This window comes from Hylaeus volcanicus, chromosome 1, assembly GCF_026283585.1.
Source record: "Hylaeus volcanicus isolate JK05 chromosome 1, UHH_iyHylVolc1.0_haploid, whole genome shotgun sequence".
Classification (NCBI taxonomy): domain Eukaryota; kingdom Metazoa; phylum Arthropoda; class Insecta; order Hymenoptera; family Colletidae; genus Hylaeus; species Hylaeus volcanicus.
Window position 1 is genome coordinate 31,027,544 of NC_071976.1, and position 15,488 is coordinate 31,043,031.

At 50.4% G+C, this 15,488-nt stretch overlaps 1 protein-coding gene across 1 annotated transcript in view; it reads right to left on the reverse strand.

Moving 5' to 3' along the window:
• Positions 1-15,488, reverse strand: part of LOC128882119 (tyrosine-protein kinase-like otk) — a 48,729-nt gene that overhangs the window by 4,713 nt on the left and 28,528 nt on the right. The window contains exons 3-8 of the mRNA XM_054133693.1: positions 3,395-3,518; positions 2,248-2,684; positions 1,740-2,036; positions 813-1,379; positions 353-628; positions 82-267 (exon numbers count right to left, since the gene is read on the reverse strand). Coding sequence (XP_053989668.1) covers positions 82-267; positions 353-628; positions 813-1,379; positions 1,740-2,036; positions 2,248-2,684; positions 3,395-3,518 — 1,887 coding nt within the window. The remainder of the gene's footprint in view (positions 1-81; positions 268-352; positions 629-812; positions 1,380-1,739; positions 2,037-2,247; positions 2,685-3,394; positions 3,519-15,488) is intronic.

The following is a 15,488-nucleotide window of genomic DNA, read 5'->3' on the forward strand; positions in this document are numbered from 1 at the left end:
CGTACATATCGAGTACGTTACAAAGAGCATCATCCTTTAGCAGTGTATTTCCTTGTGAACAATTCAGAGAAGATAGATTACCTTCCGCCTGCTCCTGGAGATATTGCTGCTTCCTACGACGACGCCGATAGCGACAGTACAGCATCAGACCAACGACCAGCACCATGTAAGCCGCAGCCGCGCTCAAGGTGATCGTAACCGTCTTCGTCATCATCGAGCCGTCGTCTCCCACTTCCAAGTCCATGTCGAATCTGTAGGGATCGCCAGCTGCAAAGAAATCGAAACGTTGTTTCTTTCGGTTGATGATTTGACCAACTTATAGGGCGAATCACGAGGAAACCAAGAAACTTACGTTTAACATTCAGTTGAACTTCCTCTCGTTTCAAGCCTCCGCTGTTGCCAGCCATGCACCCGTACTTCCCCTCGTCGCCCAAGTATACTTCCTTTATGTATAAACTTCCGTTGCTCAATACCTCGAAGCGGGAATTTTCCAGATTGCTCATACGCAAGTCCTTGTCCCATTGGATGGTCGGCTTCGGATCGCCCTCGGCGGCGCAGTGCAACATCACAGGGTATCCCTCGATCGCCTCCGTTGGGTTCTGCGGCTGAACGGTGAACTTTGGCGCGACTGAAACAAACAGGGCCGATTAAGGCGTGTACCTTGGGAACTGCTGCCGGAGGAAAGGAATCTTGGGGATCGAATAATATTATCTCTCTCCACGAATACTAGAATTTCAGGGCTCGTAGTTGAGGCTTGCACGGAATCTGGTATCGAGCAACAGCGTTAACGACGTCCGACGCTCCGAACTTACTGATTACGGTGATGTTGATCGTGTGGTTGATCGATTCCTGCATGTTGCTGACTATACAGGTGTAGCGGCCCTCGTCCTCCTCGAGAACTCCGTTGAAGTGGAGGGTCCCATTGATATCTTGCACGTGCTTCGGGAATTCCTCCCCGACGCCCTCCTTGATCCACTTCACCGTCGGATTGGTGGCACCCTGCGACTTGCAGGGCACTTTGGCCGTCGAGCCAAGTTCCAGCCGCTTGTCCACAGGTTCCGGGGAGAACTTGAGCTTCTCCTCGACCGCGAGGCTGGCCGGCTCCGAAAGTATCGACGGGAAGCCCTTGGTGAATACCTCGCACACGTACGAGCCCCTGTCGGACAGCTCGGCGCTCCTCAAGTGCAGGGTCACATTGCCGTGGTGATCGGTTACATTGTGTCTGCTCGGTCCGCCGGTCTCTTTCACCGGTTCTCCGTCCTTCAGCCAGCGTACGTGGGTCATCGGTGGCTCCATCCCGGAGTACGAGCACGTCATCGTCACGGAGTCGCCTTTCATCACGCTCTGGCTCTCCGGCGAGCTTATCAGCGTAGGCGGTGCTGAAATCACGCGTCAGAGGTCGATAGTTAATTAGGGGAGACTGGCTCGCGGGACGGGGAGCTTGACCGTGTAGCCACGTTCGCGCGTCTGCGAACCACCGGCGCAAAATACACTCGAGACGCCTCTTCGACGCGCGTTCCCTTTCAAACACCCTTTCGACCCCTTCGGATACGGATTTTAGGGTTTCGATTACTGATAAGCTCTCCTCGAACGGTTCTGAACGTTTACATGTTGAAATGATCGCACTAATTAAACAAAGAACAAACAAAGAACAAACTTTACGATTAGAGATTTATGTTATTCTTGGAGAATAATGCGTCTGGGATGTATTTTCGCACGGTACAGTTCAGCGAACTCACTGGAAATAACCACTTGAACGGATATGTCGGTCTCCCCAGCCATATTCTCGGCGACGCAGGTATAATTGCCGTCGTCCTCGCCCATCCCAGCCTTCGCGACGATAAGGGTATTATCCTGAACGCGCACCGGCCCGGAATCGCTTATAATGTGTCCCTTGGGATCTTTCCAGTAGACCTTGGGAGTTGGCAGCCCGGAGGGTTCCAAGCAGCTGACCTGGAGCTCCTGGTCCTCCCCGACTACCGCCACTTGGTTCGGCAACAGGGGCTCGAAAGAGGCCGCGGAGAGGTTCATCAAGTCTGCGAAATACAATTCTTCGTTCGTCATGGAGCATCTACTAAAGAGCGCCGAATGAGTTTCCAAGAAACAAATGAACATTCGCGGCAGTTTCGCTCGCACTTGGCGCTTAAATTAAAAATGACACGTATAATATCGTCGTACGTATTAATCGTATGTATTAGTCGTATATATTATAATTGATATTCAGTTGAGAAAAATGAGTAGACTCACAAGCTATTTGGAGTTCGACCGTGTAAGCGACAGAGGTGTCCCCCCTCTCTCCCCTGCAAGAGTAGAATCCTTGGTCCCTGTGTTCGGCTGAGCGTATGAATAAAGTGCCATTATCGAGAACGGTCCTCTCGTCGTCGGTTTCCAGCGGACCAATGTCCTTGAAGTACCACTGAATAGAGTCAGCGTCCTCGAAGACGCAATGGAGGGCGACAGGTTCTCCGCGTTTCGCGATTAGATTCCTAGGGACGACCTTTATCGTCGCTGTGTCATTTCCCGTCACAATCAGGGGGTAGCTGTCCTTTTTCGGCGACGATCCAGCTTTGTTCTTCGCCAGACAGCTGTACATCCCGCTGTCCTCGAGAATGGCTCGGTGGATGTGCAGTAGCCTCTTCTTCTTGATCTCGATCCGCTCGTTTTTCGCCACCGGCTCGTGATTCCTGCAACGCGTTTCTCAACGTTATCGCGCGGTTCGATCTCATCTCTGAAAATATGCGCGCGTGTCGCGGACAGGGGACAAATTTCATAAGGAAAGACGAGACGCAGGTGTTGGTGCAAGCGTTAGTATTTCACTTTACTCGTTGTACGTCTTCGATTAAATAGAAAATTGTAACGCAAATGTATTTGTTGGAAAGCAGCTGACGCGTCTACCAAAATACCCCAAATTATAATTTCGTACCCCAGAGGCGCTCCAATCAGAAGCAAAGGCGCACGCCATACCGAATAGTAATACCCGAACTTGCCACCCGCGTATATAATTTGGTTCTGCGAACTTCCGTACGTCGATTCTAATTATTATTTTAGCATCAATAACGGGTCCCCGCGTGTAGCTGTCTAGGTTTCGACGCGTCGTCGTCGACAAGGGTTAAAATCGCGACTGGAGGGGGTCGACGGGAAAGGCGAAAACCAGCGACAGGCCGAGGTGCGGGAGGGCGGAGGAAAATGTCGCTTGATAATTCAAGGGTAGTTACGTAAACGACGGGTGTCAGTTACGCGACGCGGGGTCGAAGTTAGTTCGAGTCTGAGTTTCAGGTCTGGGGGCGCGCAACAACCCCTCCGGAGTCGCAGATTTCCCGGAATTATCGGACCCAGGGGTTGCTTCGCGGAGGGCGGAGGGTAAATAGCAGGAAGTTATAGTTGCGTAACGAACTTGAACCACTCGTATTTCATGTCTCCGGTACCATCGACGTGACATCGAAGTTCGACCTCGGCTCCCACGCGGATCGCGGTGAGCAGCTTCGGCTGCTGCAGCTGCACGCTCGACTCGCCGATCCCTGAAACAGAAATTCCCGTGGATCGATCAGGCCACACGGTCTCGCGAATAATTTAGCGGTCTCCCCGTTGCCGCCGTCGCATTTCGCGATTGGCTGTGGGTACAAATTTTATTCGATATCGATGAATACTTTTAGGGAGGTGAATTTGCTAGCGACTTCTCGACCGGCTGAATTGCCGCTGAGCTATTAGACTCCCCCGTAGCCTTCCTCAGGAACAGGTATACGCGTGTATTTATTTATTTATCCATTCATGAGATGTATCCTTTGACGCGAAGAGTCCGACACGAGGTGTCAGAGGAAAAAGGAAAACGGTAATAAGAGACTGATAATAACTGTAGGATGGCTTCTGCGTGAAAGCTTGGAAAAACCTAGGTATTTTTAAATAGCTGGTCGCGATGTCTATCGGTCTGCGTGACATTCGCCGTTGAACTAATTAGCGTGCGCTTATGACTCGACCGTGACATCGACCATTCTGTGAGCACAATGAACAGCTTGAAAGCGATTCGCAGCGAAAGCCGAACAGTAAACAGCGGCGAACCGTAAGAACCGGGGGGGGGGGGTCCGGTTCGCGGATCTTGAAGGATCATTTTTCGAGAGCAAGGTCGTTCGCTTTGAGGGACTAAAAAACCGGGAGTCCGCGAAGAGAGCGAAGGGAATCAAGTAGGTCCCCCGTCCATCCCCTTTCTCCGAAAAAAAGGTCGCGGCGAGAGAGGCGGCTCAACGGTTCATGAATCCTTAAAACGCGAGCGAAGTTATTTGCCGACGTCTCTCGACAAAGTCTGGGTAAATTAAGAAAAAAGGAGGAGGACATCCGAGGAGAAGCGTTTGTTCCACGCAAACCGGAGGACATCGCCGAAAGACGCTCGTCGACGAGGGAGCTCCTTTCTTATTCCATCCCTCTCCTCCTTTTTTCTGTCGGAGATTGTACGTCGTCCTGGCCGTCGTTTGGACGCGTCCTGTCGCGGACGCGGGACGAGCTAGAGCGCGCAAGAACCGACCAAAAGCAAGCAAAAGGACGGAGAAGAAACCGGCAGGCAGGAATGAAGAGCGCCTGGCGAAGGATCGGGGAGAAACAACGGCCAGCAGCGGTGTATTATTCTGTTGAAAGCATAAAAAGTAAACAGCTTTGCAATATTTATTATCGTTCGTTTAATATTTAAGAAAAATGAAAAATACTCTTTGTCGCACGGCATGATTAAAAATCTACGATGAAGAAGAATGTATTAATTTACGATGTCTGTAATTTTTGTTACAAGTTCCTCTCGTTTCCTCGACTGTTACGTAACTTGTTTGTATGATAGATTTAAGAATCTCCGGTTCATTTTCCCTTTTTGTTTCGAGCTCTGTAAAATAAACGCGGCACCGGATTGGTGGCTGGCTCGACGGAGATGTTTTATTTGATTCGATTAAATCCGTGGGTTTCGAAGACGGTCGGTTCTCTGGTAGGTTACACTCGCTTCCAGGCCGCCGCTTGATCCCTTCGGAGCAAAAAGGAACGAGGACGGAATCGAGCTGACATTCCCAGGGACCAGCTACCACCCTCTTGTTCATTCTTCTGCCTCCCCCGCGTCTTCGTCTTCGTCTTCCTCCGCGACCCGGGAATTGCTTTCCCTCCCATTGTCCTACGAATGCTCTTTTCACGTCCTGGAATTCCGCTCGGCCATGTCCTCGCCGCTTTCCACCTACTTCCCCGATAGGATTTTACGGGATTCGAAACCGCCGAGCTTTCGTATTCTCGGCCACGACCTCGTTCATCCGACTCGTTTCGAGGATAAATTCTCCTTTCCAGACATTTCCAGCGATTCGTATTCCGAACGCGTCGGCTGGCATCCTAATAACGACATTGACGCGCCCCGACTAAATGGAAAAGTCCAGTGACGTTGCCACGGTTAGCGTCGTCCATTAGAGTAACTCGTCGTAGCGTCAATCCTGCGATGCTCTCCCTGGACCAGATCGCACAGAATTTTCAGGACTGGAGAAACATTTGACACAGAATCGTTATAGCATCAACCCCTAGTGACGGCGTTGGGATAGTCCAAAGCGTGCCGCCGGCGAGAGAGATTGGCGATCTGGAAGTCGCGGACAGGCAACTTGTCAGCGAAATAAGCCAACGACGAGTTGATCTCACCGCGTGCCAGGAAGGAAACCCGAGACAGATATCGAGGGCTAACTTACAGTCAGTTTACCAAAGGCTGTCGAGCGCGATAGGGCTTCCTTCGTTAATTTAACTCGTTACCCTTCGTCCTCGGGTCGAGATCGATCGCTCTGACTTCGGAACCGGAAGTACAATCTCTGGTTTCCGTTCCTGTCGTCGAGCGATAGCCGTGAGATCCCTGCTTATCGTTCGAACTTCAATAATGATGCTCCGAGAGTGATATCCTTGAAGCAGAGATGGGCCATTCTCGACAGAACACAAATTTCAAGGAACAAGCAGAGGAGCAACCATTACTCGTTACTGATTGAATTATAAATTGCATCCCGAATTAATTAAAGTTGCGCAAACAGCGTTTTCTAGATTTTTAGTAATAGCTTAGACCCGGGGATGTGAAAAATTATCGATATTAAAACACGTACGAGGGGGGACAAGACGATACGAAAGGACGCGTCATCTCGCAGGAATCTATTTCCTGCTGGAGTTTTAAACATATTAACGCCTCAGCCATCGACTCCATTTCATTACGGGCCGTCGACTGCGGCATACAGATTTAAATGCCACCGTGACTCCATCGATCGAATTTCCCATTACAAAATTATCCTCCGAGCCGACGGGAGGGTCCTCGAGGACGAGTGTCGCGCGTCGTTAGTACAACTCCCGACACCTTAATTTTCTTTTTTTTTTTTTAATCCGCGCGTCCCTTTGATTTCTCGACGAATCGCGCTGCTTCCTTCCATCGTGTCCTCGTGGATCGCCGAATGGGCAGACGAGAGCGCCAGGAACCACCGAAAAAGGTGACGGGAACGGAATTTACTTTACATGGATGCCTGGTTACCCGTGAAATGGAGACGACTACTCCCGACCGACGGGGCGCATCCCCGAGGTGGCATTATTAACAGCCGACTGAGCCCGCGCAGCCTGTCCAATCCCTTTACTTTTATCCACGACGATGCGTCTGCTGTCGACGGCTGGGCTTTTTTATCGCGGTTCGAACTCGCGTCGAGCCGTAGACGAGACCAGACGCGTCGAGAGGCCCAAGCTTTTCTATCGTTTCTCGGGGATACGCGTCACAACGAGGCTACCCCTTACGGGGCTGATTACTTTGCGAATTAATACTTTCCCGCTAATGCGACCGGTTTTTTCGCCTCGCCTTTCTCATTCCACGCGACGTACCGGAGAGCTTCGATGATTTTCTCGCCGTACCTAACCCAGACAAACATCGAGTAATAAATAGCGTTTATTTGTCTAGCGAAAATTTTAATTTTAATTTGAATTCCAACGTGCAAGCACCGCCGATCGATACCGGTAGGGTGAAATAATTAACACAGAGGTACACTGCATTTGTGTATCGCGGAAGGTACAATTGCAACGTTCAATTAACGCGTAATGATACCCAGCAACGAATGCGCGACAACATGGGCGAATTTGTTGGAATAAACGTCGGCGAAACACTGGCTACAATTTCTCGGTAAACTCGATCTCTGGGGTCCGCGAATAATGATTACAATCGATTGCTGGGGAAAAAAAAAATGAAACCCCAGGCTCTTTGATGTATCTCGATTGCTTCGCACCTATACCGGCTCGCGTCGATATTAATTACTAGCAATTAGCGTCGAAGCTACCCGCTATTATACCGGGCTTGGCAAGCGGAGCGTTTCCCGGCGACGCGCGTTAACTTCACAAATTACTCCTTTCAATACAGCATCGAACAACGCCACTGGAACAACGTTCGCGGACAAAGCGGTGCCACATTGGGGGAGGAAACGGAAACAGCTGGCTCGAAAACACACGTCACGGATAGCGGGCCACCCCCTCCCTCGGTGCTCTGCTCATTCCTTCACCCTTTTTCCCCGAGCACGGAACCCTGTATACGCGAACCGATTAAAGGGTTAACCCATTCGCCGCGGACCACGTGCTCAGAGATGGGCAAAGATCTCATCGCAATAAGAATCTAGAATAATGAATGAGGAATTCGTAATTTTGTTAACGGTATTTTCGACCTAAATGGCGTCGTTTTCCCTCACCGTTATTTCTTTCTACCGACGATACACGGTCGACTCAGCAACGAAAATCGTCCCGCACCTAGGGGCCGCCTTTTGGTCGAAGCGCGCCGCAGCGAAAGGGTTAAAATGCCCGCGTGGTGACGCTCTCTGTGTCTCTGTTCCGGCGTTGAGTCCATTAAGAAGCATTAATCTCGAGGAGTTGTCCTCGAGCAGGCGGATATTCGAGGGCTGCGCTTGCCGCCGACGAGCGCACAATGCGACGATAAAGACTGACAAAGCCCCGGAAGAAAGACGAAAAAATCACGGAGGGATGACCGCGAGAGAGCAATAGAAGGAAGAGAGGAGGAAACACTTGGACAAGATTGGCGGGCGAGAGAAGAAGATGCGAAATCGGGGCGGGGGGTGCGTAAGAAGGGCTCGTTTGTAATCGCGAAACTCACTTTGCGTCTACCGAGGTCTCCGCGAGATTTAGCTCCGGCCTCTCTCCTTCTCTCTCCATCTGCTGGGTTTACAGGGTTTCCCCCGTGTTCTCCTCGAGCTCCGCTCCTCTCTGGCTCTCTCCACTACTCGGAAAGCCGTGTTTAAATGCACAAACGAAGCGAGAGATCAAAGGCACCGCCGGCAGCGCGCGCGCGCTAAGTGAGAGGACGAGGAGAAAAGACGAAGAAAAGGAGAGCGGCAGTCAGCAAGCTGCCGAGAGAGCTGGAGACGATGAGCGAGGGAGCGAGAAGAAAGGGAGAGCAACGTTTATTATTATCATCGTGTACGCAGCCGGAGTCCAACCGCCCCCGCCTTTCGCTACGGCGTTCCTTCTCGCTCCTCGGGCATCCACTAACCACGCAGTCGAGATTAACTTTCATGTAAACACCGTGGAAAACGCGCCTGCGTAGCCGACCCGACTCGTGCACCCGTCAGCCCGTTCGCGGAGAACACCTCCGAGCCAACCTTGGCTCCGACACCCGACCCTGAAATCTCCCAACCCTTCCTCCTCGACTATTTGCGCCAAAGTTTTCGCAAACATCTCATCTGCTTTGAATTTTTTGAAAATATCTTGGCGTATGAAACGGGTAGAAACTCGAGAATTTTGAATGCACGTATAAATGTACAGCAAATTTAATCGAACATACTACCGGAGGAATCGATGCTGAGACCATCGACGGCATGGTGTTTTTATTCGTAGTCTATTATTCGAATAAAAGTTTGCCCCTGTCTGTACGTCGTCTAAATCCGTACAAGGGATGGGCATGAAAATAATTAAAAATTGAAGAAGCCCGGGCCCAGGGGAATAAAAAGCAGGCTCGGCTAGCCGACGAGCCGTCTGGCCTACTCGAACGTAACGCGATCCACGTTTTTCCGAGGGGGAAATCGGGAACGGATTCGAGAACGCGTCGACAGATGCGTGTAATCTTCCGGGGGAGTGGTGTACCCTACGACACAGACCACCCAGATACGACACAGTAGTTTCAGTCAGCCTGTGGCCAGACGCCGTCGAATTAGTGGAAACGCGTTACGCGATAATTAAATTCATGGAGCAGGGTTGCGTGTAACGTTATACACATTTTTTCAGAATACGCGAAATAATTAAAATTTCTTTGGACAGAAAGAAGCAGTTAATCTACACTTACACAACTCACGAACGAATACCGAATATCGTGTATGAAATTGGTTTTCTTGGATAATTGTTTTTACGAACGTTTCGATATCGACTTTGAGTCGCCTGTACATCTACTCGAGGAAATTACCGGCGACTTGGTTCGTCTCAGAGATTATCGGACTCGATTAACGATCCGGTTACCGGGGCTCGACTTTCGCGCTTTGATTTTGATTTCCTGCGAGCGGAGGAGTCGGCGGTCGTTCCTTAATGGGGCGTTCAACGGGAATCGGACGAGAGCACGCTCGATTTCCGTCGCGTAAAGAGCAGCCGGGAGCCAGCGTGAAAAAAAGCCTTTGCGTCAAAGCGGTCGAGGAAAGTTGAGAGAAAACTCGAAAGGGAGACCGAGGAGAGGAATCCTTTTCCAATGGCACCGAGACTTCGACGTCCAAATCGAAACCTGTCGAGATATCAGCGCGAGAAACCTTTTCTCGCTTTTTGAAACCAGAATCACATGCATGTAAGCATCGCGTCATTCAAACATTGATTGTTACAGGGTATTCCAGCTAGATTTCTGCAATAATCGAGGCTCTCCTAAAATCTTCTCCTCATCTCGTGATTTTTCAAGTTACATCAAAGGTAAGAGAAAAAAGGACTCGATTCACAGGCTTACTGGAAAGCAGTGGTGGAGTTTCGAGCCCTGGGGAGCTTCGTTTTGGTCGTAGAAGCGAGCGGTATCGAGGCTGAGACAATAGTTTACGAGTTCGAGGGTTCCACGGGAGCGGAGGCCCCGAGGCGGACAAAAACCAGTCGCGGAAACAAACGGCGGAAGTGGCTTTTCCTCGACGAAAGAGGAGAAAATTCACGAGGTGATCGCGCCAGGGCCGATATTGAACTGTACTTGGCCGTGAGCGCAAACGATCGGAATAATGGTTGGAGGCGGGTCAAAAGGCAGCGGCGAGCGGCTCTTTTCAAAAGCCGGCGCGTTATTAAACTTTTAATACGGGCGTAAAGCGAGTGGTCTCGCGACGTAAAAATATAACCGAGAAACGCCGAGGCCAATGAGTAAATCCACTTCTGCCGCAACCAAAGATGCTGTCAATAAGCTCCTGGGGCCGCAGAGGACTCCCAATTCAAACGAAATTGCGTACATAACGACTCGAGCATTTATTTTTACTCGCGAAAGTGTCCACCCCATACACCTTACGCATTTTTAGTACTTAACCGATTTTAAAGTGTAACAAACCAATTCCAGTTCGCCTTAACAAAATAGTCCGAAAAAAAAAAACGAGACGAAAGGGCGCAGAAAGAAACTCGTGCAAATAAATTTTGTCGAAAGAAATCCACACGGAGAACAATAAATTGCCTTTCACCCTGGAGAAAGAACGGTTAGGTATATAATCCAACCCTTGTTGGTGATTAATCGGTCGAACGACGCCAAGAAACGAACATTGTATAGAAGCAAACACGTGGCAAGCAAAGAAGTATTATTAACTGACATCTGTGCTTGCTTGTAAAAAGGCTGAGAAATCGAGGAATGGACTAGGGCAGCCGCGAACAGTTAGGATCGCAGGACGATTATTTCCGTGCCGCGAGGGCAATTTAGCGACATTAATTCCCGTCAACGACCGCGTCTTTGGCTTTTTATCTCGCGCGAGCAGAAAGGAAGGATCCTCGAGCGGGAGGTGGCTCGAAATGGCTGCTGGCTCGAAAAATGCTACTCAAAGGGAATTCTCCGCCGTTTCCTCGCGGTGCTGTTTACGTACATTGTGAACGCGACGCCCGGTGAGAATGAGCCCTCTAAACTGAAAAGAACTTGAAAAAGAGAACGCCAGAGAGCGCGAGGCGCCTACAGGATTCCAGAGATAACGATACACGCCTGTCTCGTTCGCTGCTCGGCCATGACTTAGAAACTAGACCTGGTTCTTTTTTTCGGAGTAACGTTAGCTTCTTTCTTGGCACGTCACGAAAGCGACGCGATATACACCGAGCGCGGCGCGAGGGGGCCACAGACGCAACGATTTATCAGACGATGAGTCGACACGGGGGTGCAACGATAATTGCAGCACGATACGAAGGATGTATCTTTTCCTCTATCTTTTCGGTCGTATCGTCTTATATTAGGGACCGCCAAAGGCGTTAAAAAAAATGAAATTTACGAATCTGACGCGATCGCGGGTGCTCGAGGCGCTCGGAAAAACTTCAAAGTTGCAAGGGGCCCTCGGGCACTCGGGGTTGCGGGAGAATCGACCGTGCGACGAGCGTGACGCGCATCCACTCGAATTAAAATTTTCCACGGATCTGCGTAAACGAGGAGAAACGGTGGCCAGAGGGGTTCGGGGAGGGGTACAAGCGAAACAACGAAACGCGGCAAGCCGCGAGGAGACGGGCTGAAAACCCCGGTCGGGCGGGAATATAAAACGAAATAATTTTCCGCGCTGAATTGAAACGATTCCCGCGAAAGAGGCATCTCGACGGCTAGGGAGCTAAAAGCGTCCCGTTTCAAATCTAATATCCCTCGAGAAGACAAAGCACACTCCCCCTGGAGATCGTTTACGTACATTGTAAACCGAAAAGGACATGAAAGAATGCCGCCAAAGGGGTGACGGACGGCTGAGACGGGTCGGGAGGGAGGTGGAAAAGCATGGTCGGGCAGGGTGGAGAACGCAAACGGCGGGCGGCCGGGTCCCGTCGACGTTTTCCGCGCCGCGCCTCTCGCCCCCCGAGCGATTCCGCCTTTCCACGAGGCCGCTGTTTATCCTAGACGTGCAAACAAACCGCGGTTTTCTCTGGAAACCTTCCCGTCGAGAGAAAGAGCGCGAGTCACACGACCCAGCCGTCGCGGAGAGAAACGGAGCTACAGAGAGGAGAGACGGCTCCGGCTGTCACCTAGCTCCTGTTGAATTATTAGTGGATTACGCGTCGCGTCGAGAAATGCGGCGAGCCTCTTTCTTTCCCTCCGAGGGATGCCTAGCCGAGGAAAAATGAGAAAGAGCTAACTTACGAGCGAGAACGCCCGTCGCTGGACGAAAAGAGACCCGGAATGAGGTGGGGCGAGGGGCTGAGGAACGAGATGAAAGGGTAGGCGAGCTAATTCGTCGACAAGAGTGTCGGCCACAGGCACCGCCGCACCGTACCCTCAAACTTCCAAAAAGTTATCACCTTTCTCCCTGAAATCACTTTTCCCATTCGTTCCTCGTGATTCCGTCATCATGACTACCCTGGAATTTCAGTTTGAGGATTGTTTACGCGGTCGTAACCTTCCTTGGTATCCATCGCTGCGTCACTGCGCGATAAAATTAAATCTGACGACTGGATAAAAGATTTGCAACTACCGTGCACATTGATCGTCTTTACTCGGAAAAAATGATACCGAAATATTTCACCAGAAAATTACTCGAATAGTCCCAGCCCCAGTCTATCGGGCGGCTCTGTTTTTTCTAGAGTCCATCAAGAGGTCGTAAAACCGTTGGAACGCGTGGTCCACGCTCCACCGTTCGGTCTGAGAAAGCGACTGGTTTAACCCTTGCTTTATCAAGATCCGATCCGATAGCTTTTAACGTTCCTGCAGTGGGTCTAGTGCTTCTTCGAAGTTGGCCTCTTGAAAACACTTCGAAGGTTTCCATTTCTCGCGGAGGGCTCCAGCGCAGCTGGAAAGAATTTCTCGGTTGAAAGATTATCGGTTAAATTCTGTCGAGCAACGGATCCTCCCGATATCCGTGTGTTCTATGGAAATTCGCGGAAAATTGCAACGAAAATCCACTGGTAACGGGAAACCGATATTCGTCGTTTGAAAGGCAGTTCGCGCGCGATATTTCTCATCGATTGGAGTCCGTTCTCTCGATCGATGCCCTTCGGTTCGCTCCAACGATCACCGACGATGAAAGCATTCCATCCCTTTAAATTGCACGCATCGGGCGGAAAGAATCGCGCTTCCAGCGGTACTACCCTTTAAACAGATCGAGCCTTTGAATATAATATCGGTGACCTAGAGACGAAGAAAAAAAGTTGGATGCTTATTAGAAAAAGGACGGGCATCCTGGTGTACTCGAGCGCGTCGATGGTGCACAAAAAAAAAATGCCCGAGTGGTTCGATGTGCGACGAGATCGGATAAAAAACGCACCGACACGGGAAAACTATGGAGGCACGTGTAATCCGAGAATCATTGTCACGGGTATCGGAGTTGTAAGTAGCCACCGTGAAATCCGACCTGCTCATTCTCGCGGGACCGTGGCAGCATTTATCCAAAGAGATTCGAGAAGACGTCCGCGACCCATAGAGAAACCCGATGGGGTAGTTCTGTCTAAATCGACCTTTCAGATTTCTTTATTATCGTCGAATATAAACACGAAATGTATAGACAAAAGTTTAATGCTTTTCATAAAATCAAATTCGTAAAATAGCACAGTAGTACGATTTTAACAACCCTCATCCCTTAGCAGCCGCTCGAAACGGATGCGTCTGCAGAGGATTTTGTGCCAATGCCGGGAGAGATTGTCGAAACCGATTACTTTCGAAATAAACAAATTTCCTGGCCACGACACGCACTCGATTTCGTTCTTTCAAACCGTATCTCGCTCCCGGCGTTCTCCCTTCGTGGAACTCGAGACGATACCATCTTGGCCGAGTCAGATAAGCGCCCGAGGTCGTTCTGCATCGGAGTATCGGACGCGCGTAAGACGGATCGAGACGATCGAGAGGCGAACCGTGAGAGGGAAATGAAAGGATCGACGTTACGGTGTGTACCGATCCCGTAAAACAGGGAAGGTGGACCGCGCCAGATGCATTACACACGTCTGGAGGGCTTGAGAAGGGACGCCGATACCTGGAGGCGAAAAAAGAAAACGAGGCACATATGAGTTACATCGATTGGATCGACGGGAACGTTGAACCGTTGGATCGATAATCTCGTTCCCGAAGAATAGCGCGTTCCGTCTCCTGCACGATCCTTGCACCCTCTATTATTCGTTCCTCGGTCGAGTAACCCTTTCAGACCCGAGGGTAACGTATTCGCCCATGATATTTTCGAGTCAATACTTTTTACATGTACTTGCACGTGTGCCTGTTTAGAAATACGAACCACCTAATAATCTACGATTACGAGTACGGTTAAACAAAGTGAATCGCGTAGCTGCTCGATTTCTGATCGTTATTTCTACGACTCGATCGATGAATAATTCGAGATCTATACATATTCAATGCTCCAGAAGAAATGATCAGTCGGGAAACTCGACCGAAAGCCGCGCCTAAAGACCAGACTCGAAGGGGTTGAAGCGTGAAGCGTCTGACTTCTCCCCCTTGCCGTATCCCCGTAAAGTGGAATCTTCGTTCGAATTTATCGCAGCGGAAACGCCGTTGGATCCCGTCCGTATATTTCTCCGAATATTTAGCAGCCGAACAAACAAGTGATTTTTCGTTCTGTCGCACGGCGTGGAATCAGCCGGTTCGGGTCGCAGCGGCGCGCGTTAAGGGATGGAAAGGGACTAGAAGGAAGCTGAAAGAGACGGTAGCCGACGTGGCTGTCCGAAAGACGAAGAAAGCGAATCGAGGGTGAGACGGCCAGATGGAGAGAAGGAAAGAGACTCTGAAACGAAGAAAGACGGAACGAGAGACACCGAAGCGGAAGCGAGAGAGCGAGACAGGGGGTGGAAAATAGAGAAGGAGAGGGATGCAGGGTGGCTCTGTTCGGGGGTCGGTCGTTGCCATGGGGATGGTAGTAAGGCAGGGAAAGGGAAGGGAGGGTCGGTCGATGCAAACGCACCATAAAGTTTTATGGCTCTCCAGAACTGTACCTATCCGCCCTCGTCTGCCAGCTCTGGGTCGGCGACTCTGCTCCTCGCTTCGGGGAAACTACTCGCCTAACCCAGACGGAATCTCCTTTTTTCGTCCCGTGGATCGACCATGATTCCGTTAAAAAATAAAACGACACTCCCTAGCTGTCCCCGAGACAGGCGATTTACTCCCGGAAACGGTAACTTTTTAATTGGAATACACATCGCCGGGCCCGAATGCCGAATAAACGGCGACGCCAAGATACCTGGCGATTTTCCGTGAAAAACCTGCACCCGCTTACAGCTAGTCGTTCGATGAATGCCGCTCCAATGAAATACCTCGCTATTAACACCAGGAAGATACGCTTTTTATTTCATATCTCTACTACTCCGTTTCCTAAACCAAAACCACACGTATGAATCTTTAACGCGTAACCCAAAAAGAAATA